The 23,244-nt window shown below is 53.0% G+C and overlaps 1 protein-coding gene across 1 annotated transcript in view; it reads left to right on the top strand.

Annotated features, from left to right (window-relative positions):
- LOC141245028 (uncharacterized) overlaps window positions 1-23,244 on the top strand; it is a gene marked incomplete at its 5' end in the record, with an annotated part of 309,664 nt that overhangs the window by 58,459 nt on the left and 227,961 nt on the right. Inside the window, one exon of the mRNA XM_073669044.1 lies at window positions 4,158-4,259. Within this exon, the coding sequence (XP_073525145.1) occupies window positions 4,158-4,259 (102 nt within the window). The remainder of the gene's footprint in view (window positions 1-4,157; window positions 4,260-23,244) is intronic.

Below are 23,244 nucleotides of genomic sequence, written 5' to 3'. Positions count from 1 at the left end.
AGTGTGTGTGTGTATACCATGCAGTGTGTGTGTACCATGCAGTGTGTGTGTTTATCATGCAGTGTGTGTGTGTACCATTCAGTGTGTGTGTGTGTGTACCATACACTGTGTGTCTACCATTCAGTGTGTGTGTGTACCATGCAGTGTGTGTGTATCATGCAGTGTGTGTGTGTGTGTGTGTACCATGCAGTGTGTGTGTGTGTGTACCATGCAGTGTGTGTGTTTATCATGCAGTGTGTGTGTGTGTGTGTACCATGCAGTGTGTGTGTGTACCATGCAGTGTGTGTGTTTATCATGCAATGTGTGTGTGTGTGTACCATGCAGTGTGTGTGTGTACCATGCAGTGTGTGTACCATGCAGTGTGTGTGTGTGTACCATGCAGTGTGTGTGTACCATGCAGTGTGTGTGTTTATCATGCAGTGTATGTGTGTACCATGCAGTGTGTGTGTTTATCATGCAGTGTGTGTGTGTACCATGCAGTGTGTGTGTTTATCATGAAGTGTGTGTGTGTACCATTCAGTGTGTGTGTGTATCATGCAGTGTGTGTGTACCATTCAGTGTGTGTGTGTATCATGCAGTGTGTGTGTACCATGCAGTTTGTGTGTTTATCATGCAGTGTGTGTGTGTACCATGCAGTGTGTGTACCATGCAGTGTGTGTGTGTACCATGCAGTGTGTGTACCATGCAGTGTGTGTACCATGCAGTGTGTGTGTTTATCATGCAGTGTGTGTGTGTACCATGCAGTGTGTGTACCATGCAGTGTGTGTGTGTACCATGCAGTGTGTGTACCATGCAGTGTGTGTACCATGCAGTGTGTGTGTGTACCATGCAGTGTGTGTACCATGCAGTGTGTGTGTTTATCATGCAGTGTGTGTGTACCATGCAGTGTGTGTTTATCATGCAGTGTGTGTGTACCATGCAGTGTGTGTGTTTATCATGCAGTGTGTGTGTGTACCATGCAGTGTGTGTGTTTATCATGCAGTGTGTGTGTACCATGCAGTGTTTGTGTGTATCATGCAGTGTGTGTGTTTATCATGCAGTGTGTGTGTGTATCATGCAGTGTGTGTGTACCATGCAGTGTGTGTGTGTACCATGCAGTGTGTGTGTGTACCATGCAGTGTGTGTGTACCATGCAGTGTTTGTGTGTATCATGCAGTGTGTGTGTGTACCATGCAGTGTGTGTGTGTGCCTGTGTGTGTGTGTATCATGCAGTGTGTGTGTGTACCATGCAGTGTGTGTGTGCCTGTGTGTGTGTGTATCATGCAGTGTGTGTGTGTATCATGCAGTGTGTGTACCATGCAGTGTGTGTGTGTACCATGCAGTGTGTGTGTGTATCATGCAGTGTGTGTGTTTATCATGCAGTGTGTGTACCATGCAGTGTGTGTACCATGCAGTGTTCGTGTGTATCATGCAGTGTGTGTGTGTGCCTGTGTGTGTGTATCATGCAGTGTGTGTGTGTACCATGCAGTGTGTAGTATGTATAAATATATATATATATATTGCCTCCTTCCTGATTTCTTATTCTTTTGCATGTTTGTCACTTAAATGTTTCTGATCACAAAATGTAAATATTAGACAAAGATAACACAAGTAATCACAAAGTGCAGTTTTTACATGAAGGTCTTTATTATTAAAGGAAAAAGAAATCTAAACCTACAGGGCCCTGTGTGAAAAAGTCATTGCCCCTAAACCCAATAACTGGTTGGGCTCTTTAGCAGCAACAACTGCAATGAAGCGTTTGTGATAACTGGCGATGAGTCTTTACAACGCTCTGGAGGAATTTTGGCTGCTCATCTTTGCATAATTGTTATAATTCAGCCACATTGGAGGGTTTCCGAGCATGAAACACCTCTTTAAGATCTGGCCACAGCATTTCAATTGGTTTAAGGTCAGGACTTTGAGTAGGCCACTCCAAAGTCTTAGTTTTGTTTTTCTTCAGCCATTCAGAGGTGGACTTGCTGGTGTGTTTTGGATCATATTCCTGCTGCATAACCTAAGTGCGCTTCAGCTTGAGGTCACGGACAGATGGCCGGAGATTCTCCTTCAGGATTTTTTGGTAGACTGCAGAGTTCATGGTTCCATTTACCACAGCAAGTCTTCCAGGTCCTGAAGCAGGAAAACAGCCCCAGACCATCACACTACCACCACCATATTTTACTGTTGGTATGCTGTGTTACTTCTACGCCAGATATAATGGGACATACACCTTCCAAAGAGTTCAACTTTTGTCTGGTCAGTCCACAGAGTATTCTCCCAAAAGTCTTGGTGATCATCAAGATGTTTTCTGCCAAAACTGAGACGAGCCTTTATGTTCTTATTGCTCACTAGTGGTTTTCATCTTGGAACTCTGCCATGCTGCCATTTTTGCCCAGTCTCTTTCTTATGGTGGAGTCATGAACACTGACCTTAACGGAGGCAAGTGAGGCCTGCTGTTCTTTAGATGTTGTTGTGGGGTCTTTTGTGACCTCTTGGATGAGTCGTCGCTGCGCTCTTGGGGTAATTTTGGTCGGCCGGCCACTCCTGGGAAGGTTCACCCACTGTTCCATGTTTCCGCCATTTGTAAATAATGGCTCTCACTGTAGTTCGCTGGAGTCACAAAGCTTTAGAAATGGCTTCATAACCTTTTAGAGACTGATAGATCTCAATTACTTTGTCTCTCATTTGTTCCTGAATTTCTTTGGATCGCAGCATGATGTCTAGCTTTTGAGGATCTTTTGGTCAAGTTCACCTTGTCAGGCAGGTCCTATTTAAGTGATTTCTTGATTGAGAACAGGTGTGGCTGTAACCAGGCCTGTGTGTGGCTAGGGAAATTGTACTCAGCTTCCCAAAGATGTGATAAACCACAGTTAATTTATGTTTTAAGGTGGGGGCAATCACTTTTTCACACAGGACCCTGTAGGTTTGGATTTCTTTTTCCCTTAATAATAAAGACCTTCATTTATAAACTACATTTGTGTTTACTTGTCTTATCTTTGTCTAATATTTACATTTGTTTTGTGATCTGAAACATTTAAGTGTGATAAACATTGTGAAGACCCAGGGTCTTCCGTGGGCGTAACACTACTCAGACAACGCAGGGGGAGGGTAAAACAGTGTGGCTATACTTTATTGAACCACAAAGCGGACAAAAAAAAACAGAACAGTCCCAGCAAATGCCAAAGATGGTGGAACATTACACAGTATCACCCTTCCTTCTCCGCCCACCTGGGATAGAACAGCTGTGACTTTGGAGACTTCCAGGGCCGACTACCTCAACCAGTGGCCCCCCGCTTCTGGTGGGCCCCCACAGAGAGGAGGTAGCGGCAAGCTTAGGAAGCTAGCAGTCCATCGAGGTACAAGGCCAGGAGACCCAATGGACCCATCCTGGACTGAGAGTTTCCATGGGGCCAGGCGACCCGTGGGTCCCTCCTAGCAACTCCAAATGTCTCCATGGGTTCTAGGCGACCGGAGGGACCCTCCTAGCAACCCCAAGACAACATATCCATGGGCCAGGTGACTTCTTCGTCCTCTCCTGGACTCCCCAAAATGTATCCATGTCTCTCTGATGGTCAATGGAGCATATCCGAATCTTTCCAGTAAGGGCCGATACCCTTAAGTTAGAAGCATGTAGAATACAAATCTGTGTCTCTTTGGGTAATGCCATGCTATCCATCTACTGTCCTGAAGGATGTCTCTCATTCTCCTTCTTAAATCTTTCTGATGTTCCTTGATTCTCTGTCCCAAGTTTCATTCTGTCTCCAGCATTACAGACATCCCTGTTTATATTTACATCTATGTGAGGTCATCAGGCACAGGTAAGAGGTTTAGGTGCATGGCTCAGCTATTATTGCTTGAGCTAATCTCTTTACATAGTTGGTATCACAGGGGCTCTTGTAAATACACATCATTGTTTCAGAATCAAAGAGCAGATAACATTCAGGGTTATACAAATAATAGTCTGTATTAATCAAGTAAAGAAGAACACAGATTTAAGAGTCGACATAAAAATAAAGGTATGCTGCTCTTGCCATCAGAAAGTATGTCTGGCATAATTAAGATTTTACTCTGTATCGTCACAAACATGAAAAAGAATAAACAATCAGGAAGGGGGCAAACTCTTTTTCACACCACTGTATATCTGCCGTCTTCAATAACCTGCTCTCCTTCCTCTGTTTCAGGTTCTCCTCTTCTCCCCACGCCTCCTCACCGGTTTCCATTAGAAAACGACCCCCATCCCATGCTGTACCCCCCAATCCAGGAGCGAGAGCGCTGCGGCCCTGGTAAGACGCCAGTGCACTGCACCATTTCATTTCCACACAACATGGCGCTCCTAGTAAGTGGACGCTCAAGTAGGAAGGAAACATCTGCTGAAAATCTCATAGGGAATGAAGGATCACGAAACTGCTCTCATTACATCTAGCTGTGACACAGAGAGTGCGCAGCATGGAATCACAATGTGTAATATTGTGTGAGTGTGTGACATATAATGTGAGTGTTTATATGGTGTCTATAACATACAGTGTGTGTGTCACATTCACCCGAGCAGCACAAACCATAATTTCTGGATGTAAACATGTCGGCAATCACTCAACAAGAGAACAATTCGCTGATTCATTGAGTGATTGTTTATACCGGTGCCGATGTTCTCGGCAGCACATGGCCCGATGTACACAAGACACGTGCTGCTGATATGTATGTGGACAGTGATCTATCAGCGACTGTTCTCGGCAGCACATGGCCCGATGTACACAAGACACGTGTTGCTGATATGTAGGTGGACAGTGAGCTATCAGCCATTGTTCTCGGCAGCACATCGCCCGATGTACACAGGACTCGTGCTGATGATGATATATATGTGGACAGTGATCTATCAGCCATTGTTCTCGGCAGCACATCGCCCGATGTACACAGGACACGTGCTGATGATGATATGTATGTGGACAGTGATCTGTCAGCGACTATTCTCGGCAGCACATGGCCCGATGTACACAGGACTCGTGCTGATGATGATATGTATGTGGACAGTGAGCTATCAGCCATTGTTCTCGGCAGCACATCACCCGGTGGACACAGGACTCGTGCTGCTGATATGTATGTGGACAGTGATCTATCAGCCATTGTGATCGGCAGCACATGGCCCGGTGTACACAGGACTCGTGCTGCTGATGATATGTATGTAGACAGTGAGCTATCAGCCATTGTTCTCGGCAGCACATCGCCCGGTGTACACAGGACTCGTGCTGATGATGATATGTATGTGGATAGTGATCTATCAGCCATTGTTCTCGGCAGCACATCACCTGGTGTACACAGGACACGTGCTGCTGATATGTATGTGGACAGTGAGCTATCAGCCATTGTTCTTGGCAGCACATGGCCCGGTGTACACAGGACTCGTGCTGATGATGATATGTATGTGGACAGTGATCTATCAGCCATTGTTCTCGGCAGCACATGGCCCAGTGTACACAGGACTCGTGCTGATGATGATATGTATGTGGACAGTGATCTATCTACCATTGTTCTCGCCAGCACATCACCCGGTGTACACAGGACTCGTGCTGATGATATGTATGTGGACAGTGAGCTATCAGCCATTGTTCTCGGCAGCACATCGCCCGGTGTACACAGGACATGTGCTGCTGATGATATGGATGTGGACAGTGATCTATCAGCCATTGTTCTCGGCAGCACATCGCCCGGTGTACACAGGACTCGTTCTGATGATGATATGTATGTGGAAAGTGATCTATCAGCCATTGTTCTCGGGAGCACATGGCCCGGTGTACACAGGACTCGTGCTGATGATGATATGTATGTGGACAGTGATCTATCAGCCATTGTTCTCGGCAGCTCATGGCCCGGTGTACACAGGACTCGTGCTGCTGATGATATGTATGTGGACAGTGATCTATCAGCCATTGTTCTTGGCAGCACATCGCCCGGTGTACACAGGACTCGTGCTGCTGATGATATGTATGTGGACAGTGATCTATCAGCCATTGTTCTTGGCAGCACATGGCCCGGTGTACACAGGACTCGTGCTGATGATGATATGTATGTGGACAGTGACCTGTCAGCCATTGTTCTCGGCAGCACATGGCCCGGTGTACACAGGACTCGTGCTGCTGATGATATGTATGTGGACAGTGATCTATCAGCCATTGTTCTCGGCAGCACATCACTCGGTATACACAGGTCACGTGCTGCTGATGATATGTATGTGGACAGTGATCTATCAGCCATTGTTCTCGGCAGCACATCACCCGGTGTACACAGGACTCGTGCTGCTGATGATATGTATGTGGACAGTGATCTAACAGCCATTGTTCTCGGCAGCACATCGCCCGGTGTACACAGGACACGTGCTGCTGATGATATGTATGTGGACAGTGATCTGTCAGCGACTGTTCTCGACAGCACATGGCCCGGTGTACACAGGACTCGTGCTGATGATGATATGTATGTGGACAGTGAGCAATCAGCCATTGTTCTCGGCAGCACATGGCCCGGTGTACACAGGACTCGTTCTGATGATGATATGTATGTGGACAGTGATCTATCAGCCATTGTTCTCGGCAGCACATGGCCCGGTGTACACAGGACTCGTGCTGCTGATGATATGTATGTGGACAGTGATCTGTCAGCCATTGTTTTCGGCAGCACATCGCCGGGTGTACACAGGACTCGTGCTGCTGATGATATGTATGTGGACAGTGACCTGTCAGCCATTGTTCTCGGCAGCACATCGCCCGGTGTACACAGGACACGTGCTGCTGATGATATGTATGTGGACAGTAATCTGTCAGTGACTGTTCTCGGCAGCACATGGCCCGGTGTACACAGGCCACGTGCTGCTGATGATATGTATGTGGACAGTGAGCTATCAGCCATTGTTCTCGGCAGCACATCGCCCGGTGTACACAGGACTCGTTCTGATGATGATATGTAGGTGGACAGCGATCTATCAGCCATTGTTCTCGGCAGCACATGGCCCGGTGTACATGACGCGCCCCCTGGGCCTGTGCTGTGCAGGGAGATACCCGGAGCCGGATCACTGGGGGTTGTAGTCCTCCGTGGCGGTGACCCGGTCCGTTTCCAGGGCGGTCAAACCAGTGGCAGTCTATAGGTAAGAACAATGTCCGACTACGCCACCCGTGGATTGCGGTCAGTGGGGACCGCCGCTGAGGCTGATGTTGTTTGCGCAGCCGAGTATGGAATAACTCCAAACGGGAGAAGTATTGCCTCAGGGCAGCTAAGGTGGATGATGGGAGTGATGGTGTGAGCGTCCCAGTAGTAATGGTGCTGGTGCGGCAAGGAATCACAGAGACGTGTGGTGCAGTTCAGGGTCTTTACTGATGGTATAAAGCAGACCCTCCCAGGAGTACTGGTTAGCAGTAGGGGCCTGGTCAGTCTGTGAGCAAGCAGGATCTCCCCTGGCCAGGTGGAGTTGTAGGCCTCCCCGACTATCTGCACTCTTCCTGGCTACCTTGCTCTATGCGGGTAGAAGTAGCCCACGTCCCTGAGTATACCGTGTGGTGCTCACCCGTATGGCCGGTGACTTGGGGCCTTCCGTCAGCCTTCGCTTCACGATGGCGGTGCTGGTCCCTTGCTTGTGACCGTGCCTTCGGGTTTCTAAGGCCAGAGGACATGGAATCCCCTGCCGGTTGGATTCTGCTGCTGGACCTGGATGTCTCCACAGCCTCGGACTCCGTGTCCGGTATTAGTGTCTTCAGCCAAGGCGAGCTCTCTAGCTTCCAGCCTCTGGCACTCGCTCCTGCTCCTACAGAGCTCCTGTTGTCACTTTCCCTCTCCAGGCTCTGACTGCTCTGCTTGTTCTGCAGGCTCTGTCTCTCCTAATCCCGCCCCAGACCCAGTTTATAAGGGCAGATTCCTCCCCTCCCAGGTCTGGGTGGGCCGTGTTGCATGCTTAGGGCTCCTGACCAGAGAAACCTCCCACTTGCTCTCAGACATAATATCTCTATTACTGCGGCAACCAGACCCCTGGGGTGTCACATTCCCCCCTAGTAAATTTTAGTACTCCGGGACTAAACACATTTTTTTAAAGAAACATAAATACAGGGTATAACAATAACACAATAACATATTTACAAGAAGCTTTAGTTCTTTAAAGGTCACGGCGTGTCCGCAACCGGGTGTCCATATCACCCAAGGTGAAGCTTTAAGCGAAGTAGGGGACCTGTCCAAAGCAAACCCCTTGCGTTGTCCTTGGTCGTGGCTGCAAGGCTGAAGCTAACTACTTTGGGCCGCAAGGAGGCCACGCCAGACAGGTTTTCTCTTCCGCGGCCGTCTTCGCAAGAGGCACCAAGGTGCAACTATCTACAAAACTGTTCCGGTTATCCAGCGTCCATAACCTGTTAGTCCAAATAAATCTGCAGGGTAACTGAGAAACATAATTAACAACAGGCAACAAACATAAACCATAAACATTTTCAAGAAACAGGTAAATTCACAGTGCACTAGTTTAGATTCTCCAGCGAGCGGGCATCTGACCTCTAGTGACTCTAGTGGACCTACGGAGCTCACTAACTGGTTCTGCACTACAGGGTGTAGGAGGTGTTATGGGTAAGCTGGGCAGCTGTCTGCGTACTCTTTGGCTCACTAGGGGCACGGCAGGCTCACTACTAGCAGAGGGTTGATCCTCCTGTACTGCTGGTGTGGATTCTTCTGCCTCCTGGGCCGGCTGCTCTTCCAGCTCTACCTGGTCTTCTGTAGGCACTTGAGGGGCTGGCTGGAGAAAGGTGAGGACGGGCACCACGATAGCGTTGTTTACTTGTGTCCAGGACCGGGGAAAGTCTCCGAGTACGGTGGTGATCATTTCCTCCTTTTCCTCTACGGGTTGAGGGTCTTCCTGATCTTCATCCGTGCTTTGCAACTTCTCGGGGCACTTTTTTAGGTGGTCTCTGGAGACAGTGGCTGTGGTCTCTCCTCCATCCTTGCTGATGACGTACACCTTTGGATTATGGTGGCTTGAGGGCAGTACGGTGTACGGGTCCTTTTCCCACTGGTCGTCCAACTTATGGAGCCGCCTTTTTCTTTTCAAGACCTGATCTCCAGGTACCAGGGGAACAGCGGGAGCATGTTGGTTATAAGTCCTCTCCTGCCTTTCTCTTGATTGACAGAGACTTCGCTCGACGCTCCCTTGTACTTTCCGGTACTGCTGCTGCCATTCTGTATCCCAGTCTGTCTCTGGTGAGGTGTCCTCGGGTATCAGGACTCCCATATCCAGGTCAACAGGCAGCTTACCAGGTCTTGCTTTTATTAGGTAAGCCGGGGTACAGTTGGTGGAACCTACAGGGATGTGGTTATACAGGTCCTTAGATCGGGCAGTTTCTCAGGCCACAGACTGCGTTCTTCCAGGGGCAATGTTTTTAGTAGATCTATCACCACCTGGTTCATCTTCTCGCAGAGTCCATTAGTTTGGGGGTGATAGGGCATCGTTCTTATCTTCTTGCAGCCATACAGGTTGCAGAACTCCTGGAAGACCTCCGCTTCGAAGGCTGGTCCTTGGTCCGTCAGCACTTGGTCCAGGTACCCGTGTGGGCGGCAGAAGTGCAGCTGGAAGGCTCTGGCTGCTGTCTGAGCCGTCAAGTCTTTGACAGGGACCACCACCAGGAACCGGGAGTAGTGATCCACGATGGTCAGGGCGTAGACATACCCGCTTCTGCTTGGAGCCAGTTTAACATGGTCCAGAGCGACCAGTTCCAGCGGCTGCCTGGTGATGATGGGCTACAGGGGAGTCCTCTGGCTGGTACGGTCTCTTCTTCTTAGATTGCACGGGCCACAGTCTCTACACCACCTCTCAATGGCTCCTCTCATGCCTATCCAGTAGAACTGTTCACGCAGCAGGAACTCCAGCTTCTTCCATCCGAAGTGCCCTGCCCCATTGTGGTAGGCCTCCAGCACCATAGCTGCGTCCCGTCTCGGTACCACAACCTGCCAGATCAGTTCATGTGTCCGGGAATTGACCATTCTGCGGCACAACTTCTCCTTGTAGAGAAACAGTCTGCTCTTCTCCGTCCACAGTTGCTTGGTCTCTTCCGGAGCATCTGGGTCCAGGCGGGCGTCAGCCTGGGTCAGCATCTCCTTCACCAGACGGACTGCGGGGTCACTGTCTTGCGTCTCCGCCCAGTTGTAGTGGGGTAAGGGGTTGAACGTAGCGGATCGCTGGCCCCTCACACGGTGGGAATACTGGGTAATCCCATGACGGTGAAACGCAGGGAGTTCGATCTCTTCCAATTCTTCTGGATCCTCCCCTTCGTCCGGTAGGTTTGGCATCCTGGACAGGGCGTCCGCTTTGGTATTGGAGCGTCCTGCCCGGTATTTGATCGTGAACTCAAAATTGGACAGGCGGGCCATCCATCTCTGCTCTAGGGCACCGAGTCTTGCAGTGTCCAGGTGTGTCAACGGGTTGTTATCCGTGTACACGGTGAACCGGGAAGAGGCGAGGTAGTGCTTAAAACGTTCGGTTACTGCCCACACCACTGCCAGGAACTCTAGCTTGAACGAGCTGTAATTCTCAGGGTTTCTTTCCGTGGGTCGCAGTTTTCGGCTGGCGTAAGCAATTCCCCTTTCTCTCCCCTGCTGGATCTGGGACAGTATGGCTCCTAGCCCGATGTTGCTTGCGTCCGTGTAGAGGATAAAGGGCTGGCTGTAATCAGGGTACGCCAGGATTTCATCCCCCGTGAGGGCCATTGTAGCGCCGGCGTCCCTGCCCTCTGCTAGGCAGGGACGCTGTTCCCCTCACCTCTCTGCTCCGTGCCCGGCGTCCTCCTCCCGCTCTGCTGGCAGCGCGCGCTCCTTCCCGGCCACTGTGCTTAGGGCGCGCGCGCTCTCCCTTCCTCTTAAAGGGGCCGCGCGCGCCGTCCTAAGGAGTCCCCGGCCAATGGCCGGAGGACTTCACCATATATAAGGCACCTCCTCCAAAATGGAGGTGCCCGAGCAATGTTGTTGCACTGTTCACTACTCTGCTTCAGCCCTCAGGTCCCGTTACCAGTTACCTGCCAGATACCTGCCAGATTCCTGCCAGCTTGCTGTCTTATTCCTGCCTGATATTCTGCTACCTGCCTGCTAGCCTGAGGTCCGACGGTCTGCCTTACAACTCCTGTCAGTCTGTCTAAGGACCAGCTTGCCCGCTCACCTGGGAGCGCACATCAGCTACCTGCCTGCTTGCCTGAGGTCCGACGGTCTGCCTTCCAACTCCTGTCAGTCTGTCTATGGACCAGCTTGCCCGCTCACCTGGGAGCGCACATCTGCTACCTGCCTGCTAGCCTACCTGGAGGCTCCGCCGTCACGTGCAGTGACCACCTGCCTGTCCAGTGACTCCTGCCCGCTCACCTGGGAGCGGTCATCTGCTGCCTGTCTGCTAGCCTACCTGGAGGCTCTGCCGTCACGTGCTGTGACCACCTGCCTGTCCAGTGACTTCTGCCCGCTCACCTGGGAGCGCTCATCTGCCACCTGTCTGTTGGTCTTCCTGGAGGCTCCGCCGTCACATGCTGTGACCACCCGTTTATCCAGAGACTCTCGCCTGCTCACCTGGGAGCTCACGTCTACCATCAGCCGCCACAGGTCGTACCAACCCTTTATCCAGAGACTGCCCCGGTCACTTGCCGTGACCTCCTGCCCGTTCATCCAGAGACTGCCCCGGTCACTTGCCGTGACCTCCTGCCCGTTCTTCCAGAGACTGCCCCGGTCACTTGCCGTGACCTCCAGCCCGTTCACTCAGAGACTGGCCCGGTCACCTGCTGTGACTGCCTGCCCGTCTTGCCTGGGAGCCACCCGCTTCCTCACAAGGACCGCCCCCTTGTAGAGTTGCTCAGAGGTTCCGCCTCCCAGACCCGTTACAGTTTGCTCGGGCCATGGAACCCGGTGGCACCCAAGCTCCCTCGCTCTCGGACCTATGTCATGAACTGTCCCGTCAGAGGTCCCAACAGGAGTCCATCCTGAGTCATCTGCGGAATGTCAACTCTTTCCTGGACACTCTGACTGCTCCAACAGCAACCACCGCTAGTGTCATGACTCGCAGCCCGGCAGCGCCGCTGCCCACCAATACCATGGCATCCTGCCCCGGACCCCGGCTTTCTACACCTCCACGCTTCGGAGGCGACCCCGCTCAAGCTAGGGGCTTCATAAACCAGTGCACCCTGCACTTTGAACTATTGTCCCACCAGTTTAACTCCGACCGGGCCAAAATTGCCTTCATCATGTCCCATCTCACCGGGGAGGCCCTGGCCTGGCTAAATCCTCTATGGGAGAGAGGAGACCCTCTGGTGTCCGACTTGCCTGCCTTTCTCACGGCTTTCCGGAAAGTCTTCGACGAACCCGGACGGAAGACCTCATCCGCATCATCACTGCTACGCCTCCGTCAGGGAAGTCTCACCGTGGGCCAATATGCCATACGGTTCCGTACCCTTGCCTCGGAGCTGGCCTGGGATAACGACGCTCTGGTTTCCGTCTTCTGGGAGGGTCTGTCCGGCCGTATTAAAGATGAACTTGCCGGTCGGGACATTCCTACCACTCTCGATGACCTAATAACTCTTGCCACCCGGATTGACCTACGGTTCCAGGAGCGTGCCAAAGAGGTCACCCGTGAGAGGAGGTTTCCACGTCTAGCTCCTACTCTTCAGAAACCCGTCACTCCCTCCGTCTCTCCCCAGGCACACTCTCCTGAGCCTATGCAGGTCGACCAGACCAAGATGGTCAAAACCCGTCAGGACTTACGCCGTGCCGAGGGGAGCTGCTTCTACTGTGGCAGTAAGGAGCACCGGATCCGTGCCTGCCCGGAGAGGTCGAGAAACGCCTGTGTCTAGGTTCGCTCAGAGAGGTCGACCTAGACAAGAATAAATCCTCTCCATCTCTGCTGCTGTCAGTCTCAATCGTCTGCGGGGAGAACCGTTATTTCGAACTAGCCCAACTTGACTCTGGAGCAGCCGGGAATCTTATTTCACAGTCCCTGGTAGAGAAATACCGCATCCCCACCAAACCTCTGGCTGTACCCTTGTCTGTTGCTGCCGTGGATGGGGGTCTCTTACCACGCCCCATCCAACTCATCACCGAATCCATTACTCTGCAGGTGGGAATGCTGCATTCTGAGAGTATCTCCTTTCATATTCTGCCTGGACTCTCTCACGCCCTCTTGCTAGGTCTACCTTGGCTCCAGAGACATGCACCCGTGCTTGACTGGCAGACCGGAGAGGTCCTTCGCTGGGGACAGGACTGCCATAAGACCTGTCTGGTTCCCGTCCATCCCGTCCGTCCTTCTCCTACCCCAGCTAATCTACCTGGACTTCCGATTCCTTATTGGTCTTATGCTGAAGTCTTTAATAAAAAGGAGGCAGAGACACTACCCCCTCATAGACCATACGACTGCCCTATCGACCTGTTACCCGGTACTACTCCTCCCCGTGGGCGTATTTATCCATTATCCGCTGCTGAGACCCGGTCGATGTCCGAATATATTGAGGAGAATCTGGCCAGGGGATTCATCCGGAAATCTACCTCCCCGGCAGGAGCAGGCTTCTTTTTCGTCAAAAAGAAGGACGGCTCTCTCCGTCCCTGTATAGACTATAGAGGCCTTAACCAGATCACGGTGAAGAATAAGTACCCCCTTCCGCTCATTCCGGAGTTATTTGATCGTCTGAGGGGGGCTAGAATCTTCACCAAACTGGACCTCCGTGGGGCGTACAACCTGGTTCGTATCCGTCAGGGGGATGAATGGAAGACGGCATTCAACACCCGGGACGGCCACTATGAATATCTGGTAATGCCCTTTGGTCTCTGTAACGCTCCTGCCGTCTTTCAAGAGTTGGTCAATGACATCTTCCGGGACCTTCTCTACTCCTGCGTAGTGGTGTACCTGGACGACATCTTGGTCTTCTCTCCGGATCTCCAGACTCACCGGAGGGATGTTCGTCAGGTCCTGCTCAGGCTCAGGCAGAACCACCTCTTCGCTAAATATGAGAAGTGCCTCTTTGAGCAGACCTCGCTTCCGTTTTTGGGCTACATTATTTCTCAGACCGGCCTACGAATGGATCCTGAGAAACTGTCTGCCATCGAGAAATGGCCTCGACCGGAGGGGTTGAAGGCCATTCAGCGGTTCCTGGGCTTCGCCAACTACTACCGCCTCTTCATACCACACTTCTCTTCCCGGACTGCCCCAATTTCCGCGCTCACCCGTAAGGGTACTAATCCCAAAGAGTGGCCGCCCGAAGCAGAGGAGGCCTTTCTTTCCTTAAAACAGGCCTTCTCTTCCGCCCCGGTGCTGCATCGCCCGGACAGCAACAAGCAGTTCTTCCTGGAAGTTGACGCCTCCTCCTCTGGAGCCGGAGCGGTACTTACTCAAAAATCATCTTCCGGGAGGATGGTAACTTGCGGCTTCTTCTCTAAACTCTTCTCCTCCTCAGAGCGCAATTATTCCATAGGAGACCGAGAGTTATTGGCCATCAAGCTGGCATTGGAGGAGTGGCGTTACCTGCTCGAGGGGGCTCTTCACCCGGTAATAATTTACACTGACCACAAGAACTTGGCTTACCTCCAGCATGCCCAGAGACTTAACCCGCGCCAAGCCCGGTGGTCCTTGTTTTTTGCTCGCTTTGATTTTGTTCTTCATTTTCACCCGGCTGACAAAAACGTCAAGGCGGACGCCTTGTTTCGATCCTTTCTGGTGTCTGATCTCAAGGAAGATCCGAAACACATCATCGATCCCGCCAGAGTAATGCAGGTGGCTCCCGTGAGTCTAAATCGTCTCCCTCCCGGAAAGACGTTCGTATCAGTACCTGATCGGGAGAAGATCCTTCACTGGGGTCACTCGTCTAAACTGGCTGGCCACGCCGGTCAGAAAAAGACCCTCCAGCTTATTACCCGGCACTACTGGTGGCCTACCCTGCACAAGGACGTAATAGACTTTGTTTCTGCCTGTGTGTCCTGCGCCCGCAACAAGGTTCCGAGACATCTGCCAGCCGGTCGCCTCCTTCCGCTTTCTGTACCTGCTGCCCCCTGGCAGCATATAGCAATGGACTTTATAACTGACCTCCCAGTCTCTGCCGGTTGTACGGTCATTTGGGTGGTCGCTGACCGCTTCTCCAAGATGGCTCATTTCGTTCCCCTGCCAGGCCTCCCGTCTGCACCCGAGCTAGCTAAAGACTTTATTCGTCACATCTTTCGTCTTCATGGCCTGCCCCTCCACATCGTGTCGGATCGTGGGGTACAGTTCACCTCACGCTTCTGGAGAGCCACTTGTAAACTGCTAGACGTCACCCTGGACTTCTCCTCCGCTTACCACCCACAGTCCAATGGTCAAGTGGAGCGGATCAATCAGAACCTGACCAGTTACCTCCGGCACTTCGTTAATGCCCATCATTCAGACTGGGTGGATCTCCTACCATGGGCCGAGTTCTCTTATAACAATCACGAGAGCGAATCCTCCTCCAAATCCCCGTTTTTTGTAGTCTTCGGTCAGCATCCTCGGACTCCTTTTCCTGTCTCCACCTCTGTGGACAACCCGGCTGCGGAATCTCTCGTTAGCAAATTTTCCTCCATTTGGGAGAGTACCCGATCCGCACTCCTTCAGTCGTCCAAACGGATGAAAAGACATGCTGACAAAAAACGCATGGATCCTCCACAATTCCGTCCTGGGGATAAGGTCTGGCTCTCATCTAAATATGTCCGACTCAAGATACCTTCTTACAAGTTAGGGCCTCGGTTCATCGGCCCCCTGGAGGTCATCAGTCAGATCAACCCGGTGGCCTATAAATTGAAACTCCCGGCCAACTTACGGATCCCTAACTCCTTCCATGTATCTCTCCTCAAACCTGTGGTACTTAACTCTTTTTCCAAGTCTACAGGTACGCCTCCTGCTCCGGTTTCTGCTGAGGACGAGTTTGAGGTAGAGAACATTCTTGCCACCAAAAGGGTAAGAGGAAAGACCTTTTTTCTAGTGGATTGGAAGGGGTTTGGTCCTGAGGAGAGAACGTGGGAGCCCCGGGAGAACATCCATGCCCCTCTTATCCTAGCTAAATTTCTGTCTGGCCTAAAAAAGGGGGGGCCTAAAGGGGGGGGTACTGTAGTGCCGGCGTCCCTGCCCTCTGCTAGGCAGGGACGCTGTTCCCCTCACCTCCCTGCTCCGAGCCCGGCGTCCTCCTCCCGCTCTGCTGGCAGCGCGCGCTCCCTCCTGGCCACTGTCCTTAGGGCGCGCGCGCGCGCTCTCCCTTCCTCTTAAAGGGGCCGCGCGCACCGTCCTAAGGAGTCCCCGGCCAATGGCCGGAGGACTTCACCATATATAAGGCACCTCCTCCAAAATGGAGGTGCCCGAGCAATGTTGTTGCACTGTTCACTACTCTGCTTCAGCCCTCAGGTCCCGTTGCCAGTTACCTGCCAGATTCCTGCCAGCTTGCTGTCTTATTCCTGCCTGATATTCTGCTACCTGCCTGCTAGCCTGAGGTCCGACGGTCTGCCTTACCATTCCTGTCAGTCTGTCTAAGGACCAGCTTGCCCGCTCACCTGGGAGCGCACATCAGCTACCTGCCTGCTTGCCTGAGGTCCGACGGTCTGCCTTCCAACTCCTGTCAGTCTGTCTATGGACCAGCTTGCCCCTCACCTGGGAGCGCACATCTGCTACCTGCCTGCTAGCCTACCTGGAGGCTCCGCCGTCACGTGCAGTGACCACCTGCCTGTCCAGTGACTCCTGCCCGCTCACCTGGGAGCGGTCATCTGCTGCCTGTCTGCTAGCCTACCTGGAGGCTCTGCCGTCACGTGCTGTGACCACCCGCCTGTCCAGTGACTTCTGCCTGCTCACCTGGGAGCGCTCATCTGCCGCCTGTCTGTTGGTCTTCCTGGAGGCTCCGCCGTCACATGCTGTGACCACCCGTTTATCCAGAGACTCTCGCCTGCTCACCTGGGAGCTCACGTCTACCATCAGCCGCCACAGGTCGTACCAACCCTTTATCCAGAGACTGCCCCGGTCACTTACCGTGACCTCCTGCCCGTTCATCCAGAGACTGCCCCGGCCACTTGCCGTGACCTCCTGCCCGTTCATCCAGAGACTGCCCCGGTCACTTGCCGTGACCTCCTGCCCGTTCTTCCAGAGACTGCCCCGGTCACTTGCCGTGACCTCCAGCCCGTTCACTCAGAGACTGTCCCGGTCACCTGCTGTGACTGCCTGCCCGTCTTGCCTGGGAGCCACCCGCTTCCTCACAAGGACCGCCCCCTTGTAGAGTTGCTCAGAGGTTCCGCCTCCCAGACCCGTTACAGCCATCTTCAGCTGGCGGAAGGACTCCTCTTCCAGCTTTTCCCATCTGAAGGGCGGCTTCTGGTTTTTGGCCTTCCTGGACTGGCCTATCAGGAGGTCCTGCATAGGAGCTGCCTTCTTGGTAAAACCGGGAATGAATCTTCGGTAGTAGCCTACCAACCCGAGGAACTGCCGCACTTCCTTTATACTGGATGGTCTTGGCCAGTCCTTGATCACGGTGATCTTGTCAGGGTCGGGGGCTACTCCCTCAGCGCTCACCAAGTGTCTCAGGTATTGTACCTTTGGCTTCAGTAGATGACACTTTGAGGGTTTTACCTTTAGGCCGTAGTTCGCCAGGGCTTCAAACACTTCTGCCAGGTGTTCCAGATGGTCCTCATAGGTCTTGGAATAGACGATGACATCGTCCAGGTATAATAGGACCGTCTCGAAGTTCCGGTGTCCCAGACAGCATTCCATCAACCGCTGGAAGGTTCCTGGTGCGTTGCAGAGCCCGAATGGCATACAGTTAAATTCGCTGAGTCCCATTGGGGTGGTGAATGCGGTCTTCTCCCGGTCTGCCTCTGCTACAGGAACCTGCCAGTACCCGCTAGTGAGATCCAAAGTAGAGAAGAAGTTAGCAGATTTTAATGCAGCTAAGGACTCTTCTATCCTTGGTAACGGGTACGCATCTTTGTGTGTGATACGGTTGACCTTCCTGTAGTCTACACACATCCTCATGGTGTTGTCTTTCTTTTTCACTAAGACTAGTGGAGCTGCCCAGGGGCTACAGCTGTCCCTGATTACCCCAGCCTCCTTCATGTCTCTAAGCATCCCCTTGGCGTGTTAATAGTGTGCAGGGGGTACGGGTCGATATCTCTCTTTTATGGGAGGATGGTCTCCCGTGGGGATGTGGTGTTCTACCCCCTTGACTCGCCCGAAGTCTAGCGGGTGTTTACTAAACACTCTCTCGTACTCCTGAACCACCCGATAGACTCCCTGTTTTTGGTGTGAGGGAGTGGAGTCAGTACCCAAATGCAGTTGCTGACACCAGTCCTCCATTGGTTTCTTAGAGCCGTTACCTTCCTCTGGTTGAGATGGAGGCAAGGGTTCCACGGCCTGTACAGAGTTCTGGTTGATGGTGAACAATTTAGCTAGCGTGGCATACCGGGGCAGGTATACTTCTCTCTCCCCGATATTGATGATGCGGACGGGCACCCTCCCATGGCGTACATCGACCACCCCCCGTGCTGTCAAAATGGTGGGCCTACTGTCTGAGTAGACGGGTTCTACCATTGCTTGGTAGTCTCTACCTCTTAGACCAATATCTGCCCGGCACCAAATCATCATCTCACTTTTTGGGGGCATGGCAATAGGGAACGGGTCACACATTCTCACGCTACCTATCTCACCGCCGGAGAGTTCCACCTGTTGCCGCTTCATCAGCGCCTGGATCTCCTTTTGGAGCACACGCTGCTGGCCGGAACTGGCGTTCTTGGCAACCTGCTGTAAAATGAGAATCACCTCTGCAAGACAGTTTTCGATTACATTAGTACCTAGGGTTATTTTTGGGTGACTCTCGCGACGGTCAATGTAAACAATGATAAGTCCTTCAACTTTACCGACCTTGATGGTCACCTCTTTAAATCCGATCTGTGGCACGGGCTGACCATTGCTGGCGATGATACTCAAGTCGTCGTCGGGGTAGCGGGTAATATCCGAGTCATTCCAGTACCGCTTGAAGAGCACGTACGGGATGGTGGTGACCTGTGACCCGGTATCCAGTAGGGCACTCATAGGAATGCCATCCAGTACCACAGGCAAGACCGGACGTCCCCCTACGTATTTATCGCGCCAGTTCGAGGGGCCTGATGATCTTATGCCTGGGGGTTGGCCCTCTGCCCCAGGTTGTGCCCGTTTAAATGACAGTACCTTGCCATATGTCCGGGTTGATTGCAGCGGCGGCAGATGGGTCGTCCGTCCTCGTTGTATCTGTCGCTGGGTCTTCCTCTGGCCGGTGGGGTCCTCCTCAGTCGGCGCCACGGGACGTCCTCCGGTCCGGATGCCAGCTGGATCTTTCCTGGAGAAAAGACCTGTAAAGACTGCACAGTTTGGGTTAGCGCGGCAACGCTTTTAGCTAGCTCTTGGACCTGATGGTGCAGGTCTGTTGCCGGGCCATTGTTCAAAGCCTGCGCATCAGCTCCCACAGGCCCTGCAGACAAGGGCGCCGTCTCCTGGTGGTAAGTGATAGCAGGGCGCCTGTGGGTCACAGCGCCACCTGGTGCCGGTTCTCGGAGCACCCGGATGGCTCTGTCCTTGAACTGTGCAAAGTCCAGGTCAGGGTCTTGTAAGGCCATTGCCCGCAACTGGGTTCGGTGGGCATTGCACAGTAGACCCTCTATAAATTGTTCAGTCAACAGCTTATCTTCATTCCCCACGCTGTCAGGGTCTGCCTGCTTAATGGCTCTCAGGGCCTCTTGTAGGTTTAGAGCATAGTCTCTTATACTCTCATGTGCCCGCTGTTTGCACCCGTAAAATCTTAGTTTTATTTCGGCTGAGGTTCCGGGTATCAAACGTGTCCTTCAGCCGGGTTAGTATCCCTGCGACAGTCCTCCTCCCAGGTGGCCAGGACTTTACCTCCCTTTGGGCTGCCCCGATTAACTGGGCCACCAGGATGCTCACTTTTTGCTCCTCTGTGAGGGGGTACACCTGGAAGAGGCTATCCAGCTTTTCCCTAAAGTCACTCAGGGTATGTGACTCCCCTGAGTACTGGGGTAGCCCGGCTGCCCCCGGGATATAGGGCATGGTGAAAGGCATGACTGCAGCAGCGGTTGCGCTGGCGGTGGCTGTGGCGGTGGAGCTCCCCTCGGTGTCCGACATCCTCCTTCCCCCCTAGTGGACCGTGGCCTACCTTGCGATGCTTTTCTTCCGTAGGCCGCGGCTCCGCAGTCGATCGTCGGGGTAGAGGACCTGGCTCCGATGACGTCAGCGTCGCTCTTCCTCCCTTCCAGGACCTTGCGCAGCGTCAGAGCGTGGGGCGGAGCTTCGGATCTCGCGCACTTTCGGCGTCCACGCCCCTCTTCTTCCCGTGCGGCGTCCCGAAGATGGCGTCCGAAGGCGGGAAGCAGCTGCGGATGGCGGGAAGAAGGCAGAAGACGGCGGGAAACGGTCCAAGATGGCGTCTGATGGCGGGAAACGCCTCCGGACGGCGGGAAACTTCACCACAGGTAAGTATAAAAGTCTCTTTTTCAGGCACGCAGTACCCGGTGGTTGCGGGCACGAAATCCTGCCGACTACACCACAGTTGAAGCTCCCCCTGGGCCTGTGCGGTGCAGGGGGATACCCGGAGCCGGATCGCTGAGGGTTGTAGTCCTCCGTGGCGGTGACCCGGTCCGTGCCCAGGGCGGTCAAACCAGTGGCAGTCTATAGGTAAGAACAATGTCCGACTACGCCACCCGTGGATTGCGGTCAGTGGGGACCGCCGCTGCGCAGCCGACCGCTGAGGCTGATGTTGTTTGCGCAGCCGAGTATGGGATAACTCCCCACGGGAAAAGTATTGCCTCAGGGCAGCTAATGTGGATGATGGGAGTGATGGTGTGAGCGTCCCAGTAGTAATGGTGCTGGTGCGGCAAGGAATCACAGAGACGTGTGGTGCAGTTCAGGGTCTTTACTGATGGTATAAAGCAGACCCTCCCGGGAGTACTGGTTAGCAGTAGGGGCCTGGTCAGTCTGTGAGCAAGCAGGATCTCCCCTGGCCAGGTGGAGTTGTAGGCCTCCCCGACTATCTGCACTCTTCCTGGCTACCTTGCTCTATGCGGGTAGAAGTAGCCCACGTCCCTGAGTATACCGTGTGGTGCTCACCCGTATGGCCGGTGACTTGGGGCCTTCCGTCAGCCTTCGCTTCACGATGGCGGTGCTGGTCCCTTGCTTGTGACCGTGCCTTCGGGTTTCTTAGGCCAGAGGACATGGAATCCCCTGCCGGTTGGATTCTGCTGCTGGACCTGGATGTCCCCACAGCCTCGGACTCCGTGTCCGGTATTAGTGTCTTCAGCCAAGGCGAGCTCTCTAGCTTCCAGCCTCTGGCACTCGCTCCTGCTCCTACAGAGCTCCTGTTGTCACTTTCCCTCTCCAGACTCTGACTAACCTAATCCCGCCCCAGACCCAGTTTATAAGGGCAGATTCCTCCCCTCCCAGGTCTGGGCGGTCCGTGTTGCATGCTTAGGGCTCCTGACCAGAGAAACCTCCCACTTGCTCTCAGACATAATATCTCTATTACTGTGGCAACCAGACCCCTGGGGTGTCACATACACAGGACTCGTTCTGATGATGATATGTAGGTGGACAGTGATCTATCAGACATTGTTCTCGGCAGCACATAGCCCGGTGTACACAGGACTCGTTCTGATGATGATATGTAGGTGGACAGTGATCTAACAGCCATTGTTCTCGGCAGCACATCGCCCGGTGTACACAGGACTCGTGCTGCTGATGATATCTATGTGGACAGTGATCTATCAGCCATTGTTCTCGCCAGCACATCACCCGGTGTACACAGGACTCGTGTTGATGATGATATGTATGTGAACAGTGAGCAATCAGCCATTGTTCTCGGCAGCTCATCGCCCGGTGTACACAGGACTCGTTCTGATGATGATATGTATGTGGACAGTGAGCAATCAGCCATTGTTCTCGGCAGCACATGGCCCGGTGTACACAGGACTCGTTCTGATGATGATATGTATGTGGACAGTGAGCAATCAGCCATTGTTCTCGGCAGCACATGGCCCGGTGTACACAGGACTCGTGCTGCTGATGATATGTATGTGGACAGTGATCTATCAGCCATTGTTCTCGCCAGCACATCACCCGGTGTACACAGGACTCGTGCTGATGATGATATGTATGTGGACAGTGAGCAATCAGCCATTGTTCTCGGCAGCACATCGCCCGGTGTACACAGGACTCGTTCTGATGATGATATGTATGTGGACAGTGATCTATCAGCCATTGTTCTCGGCAGCACATGGCCCGGTGTACACAGGACTCGTTCTGATGATGATATGTATGTGGACAGTGATCTGTCAGCCATTGTTCTCGGCAGCACATCGCCCGGTGTACACAGGACTCGTGCTGCTGATGATATGTATGTGGACAGTGACCTGTCAGCCATTGTTCTCGGCAGCACATCGCCCGGAGTACACAGGACACGTGCTGCTGATGATATGTATGTGGACAGTGATCTATCAGCCATTGTTCTCGGCAGCACATCGCCCAGTGTACACAGGACTCGTGCTGCTGATGATATGTATGTGGACAGTGATCTATCAGCCATTGTTCTCGCCAGCACATCACCCGGTGTACACAGGACTCGTGCTGATGATGATATGTATGTGGACAGTGAGCAATCAGCCATTGTTCTCGGCAGCACATGGCCCGGTGTACACAGGACTCGTTCTGATGATGATATGTATGTGGACAGTGATCTATCAGCCATTGTTCTCGGCAGCACATGGCCCGGTGTACACAGGACTCGTGCTGCTGATGATATGTATGTGGACAGTGATCTGTCAGCCATTGTTCTCGGCAGCACATCGCCCGGTGTACACAGGACTCGTGCTGCTGATGATATGTATGTGGACAGTGACCTGTCAGCCATTGTTCTCGGCAGCACGTCGCCCGGTGTACACAGGACACGTGCTGCTGATGATATGTATGTGGACAGTGATCTGTCAGTGACTGTTCTCGGCAGCACATGGCCCCGTGTACACAGGACACGTGCTGCTGATGATATGTATGTGGACAGTGAGCTATCAGCCATTGTTCTCGGCAGCACATCGCCCGGTGTACACAGGACTCGTTCTGATGATGATATGTATGTGGACAGTGATCTATCTGCCATTGTTCTCGGCAGCACATGGCCCGGTGTACACAGGACTCGTGGTGATGATGATATGTATGTGGACAGTGAGCAATCAGCCATTGTTCTCGGCAGCACATGGCCCGGTGTACACATGACTCGTTCT

This window comes from Phyllobates terribilis, unplaced genomic scaffold, assembly GCF_046119375.1.
Source record: "Phyllobates terribilis strain yellow unplaced genomic scaffold, ASM4611937v1 Scaffold_1__5_contigs__length_1240528914, whole genome shotgun sequence".
In the NCBI taxonomy this organism is placed as follows: Eukaryota; Metazoa; Chordata; class Amphibia; order Anura; family Dendrobatidae; genus Phyllobates; species Phyllobates terribilis.
Note: the sequence above shows the minus strand (reverse complement) of the source record. Positions and strands in the feature narration are given on the sequence as shown.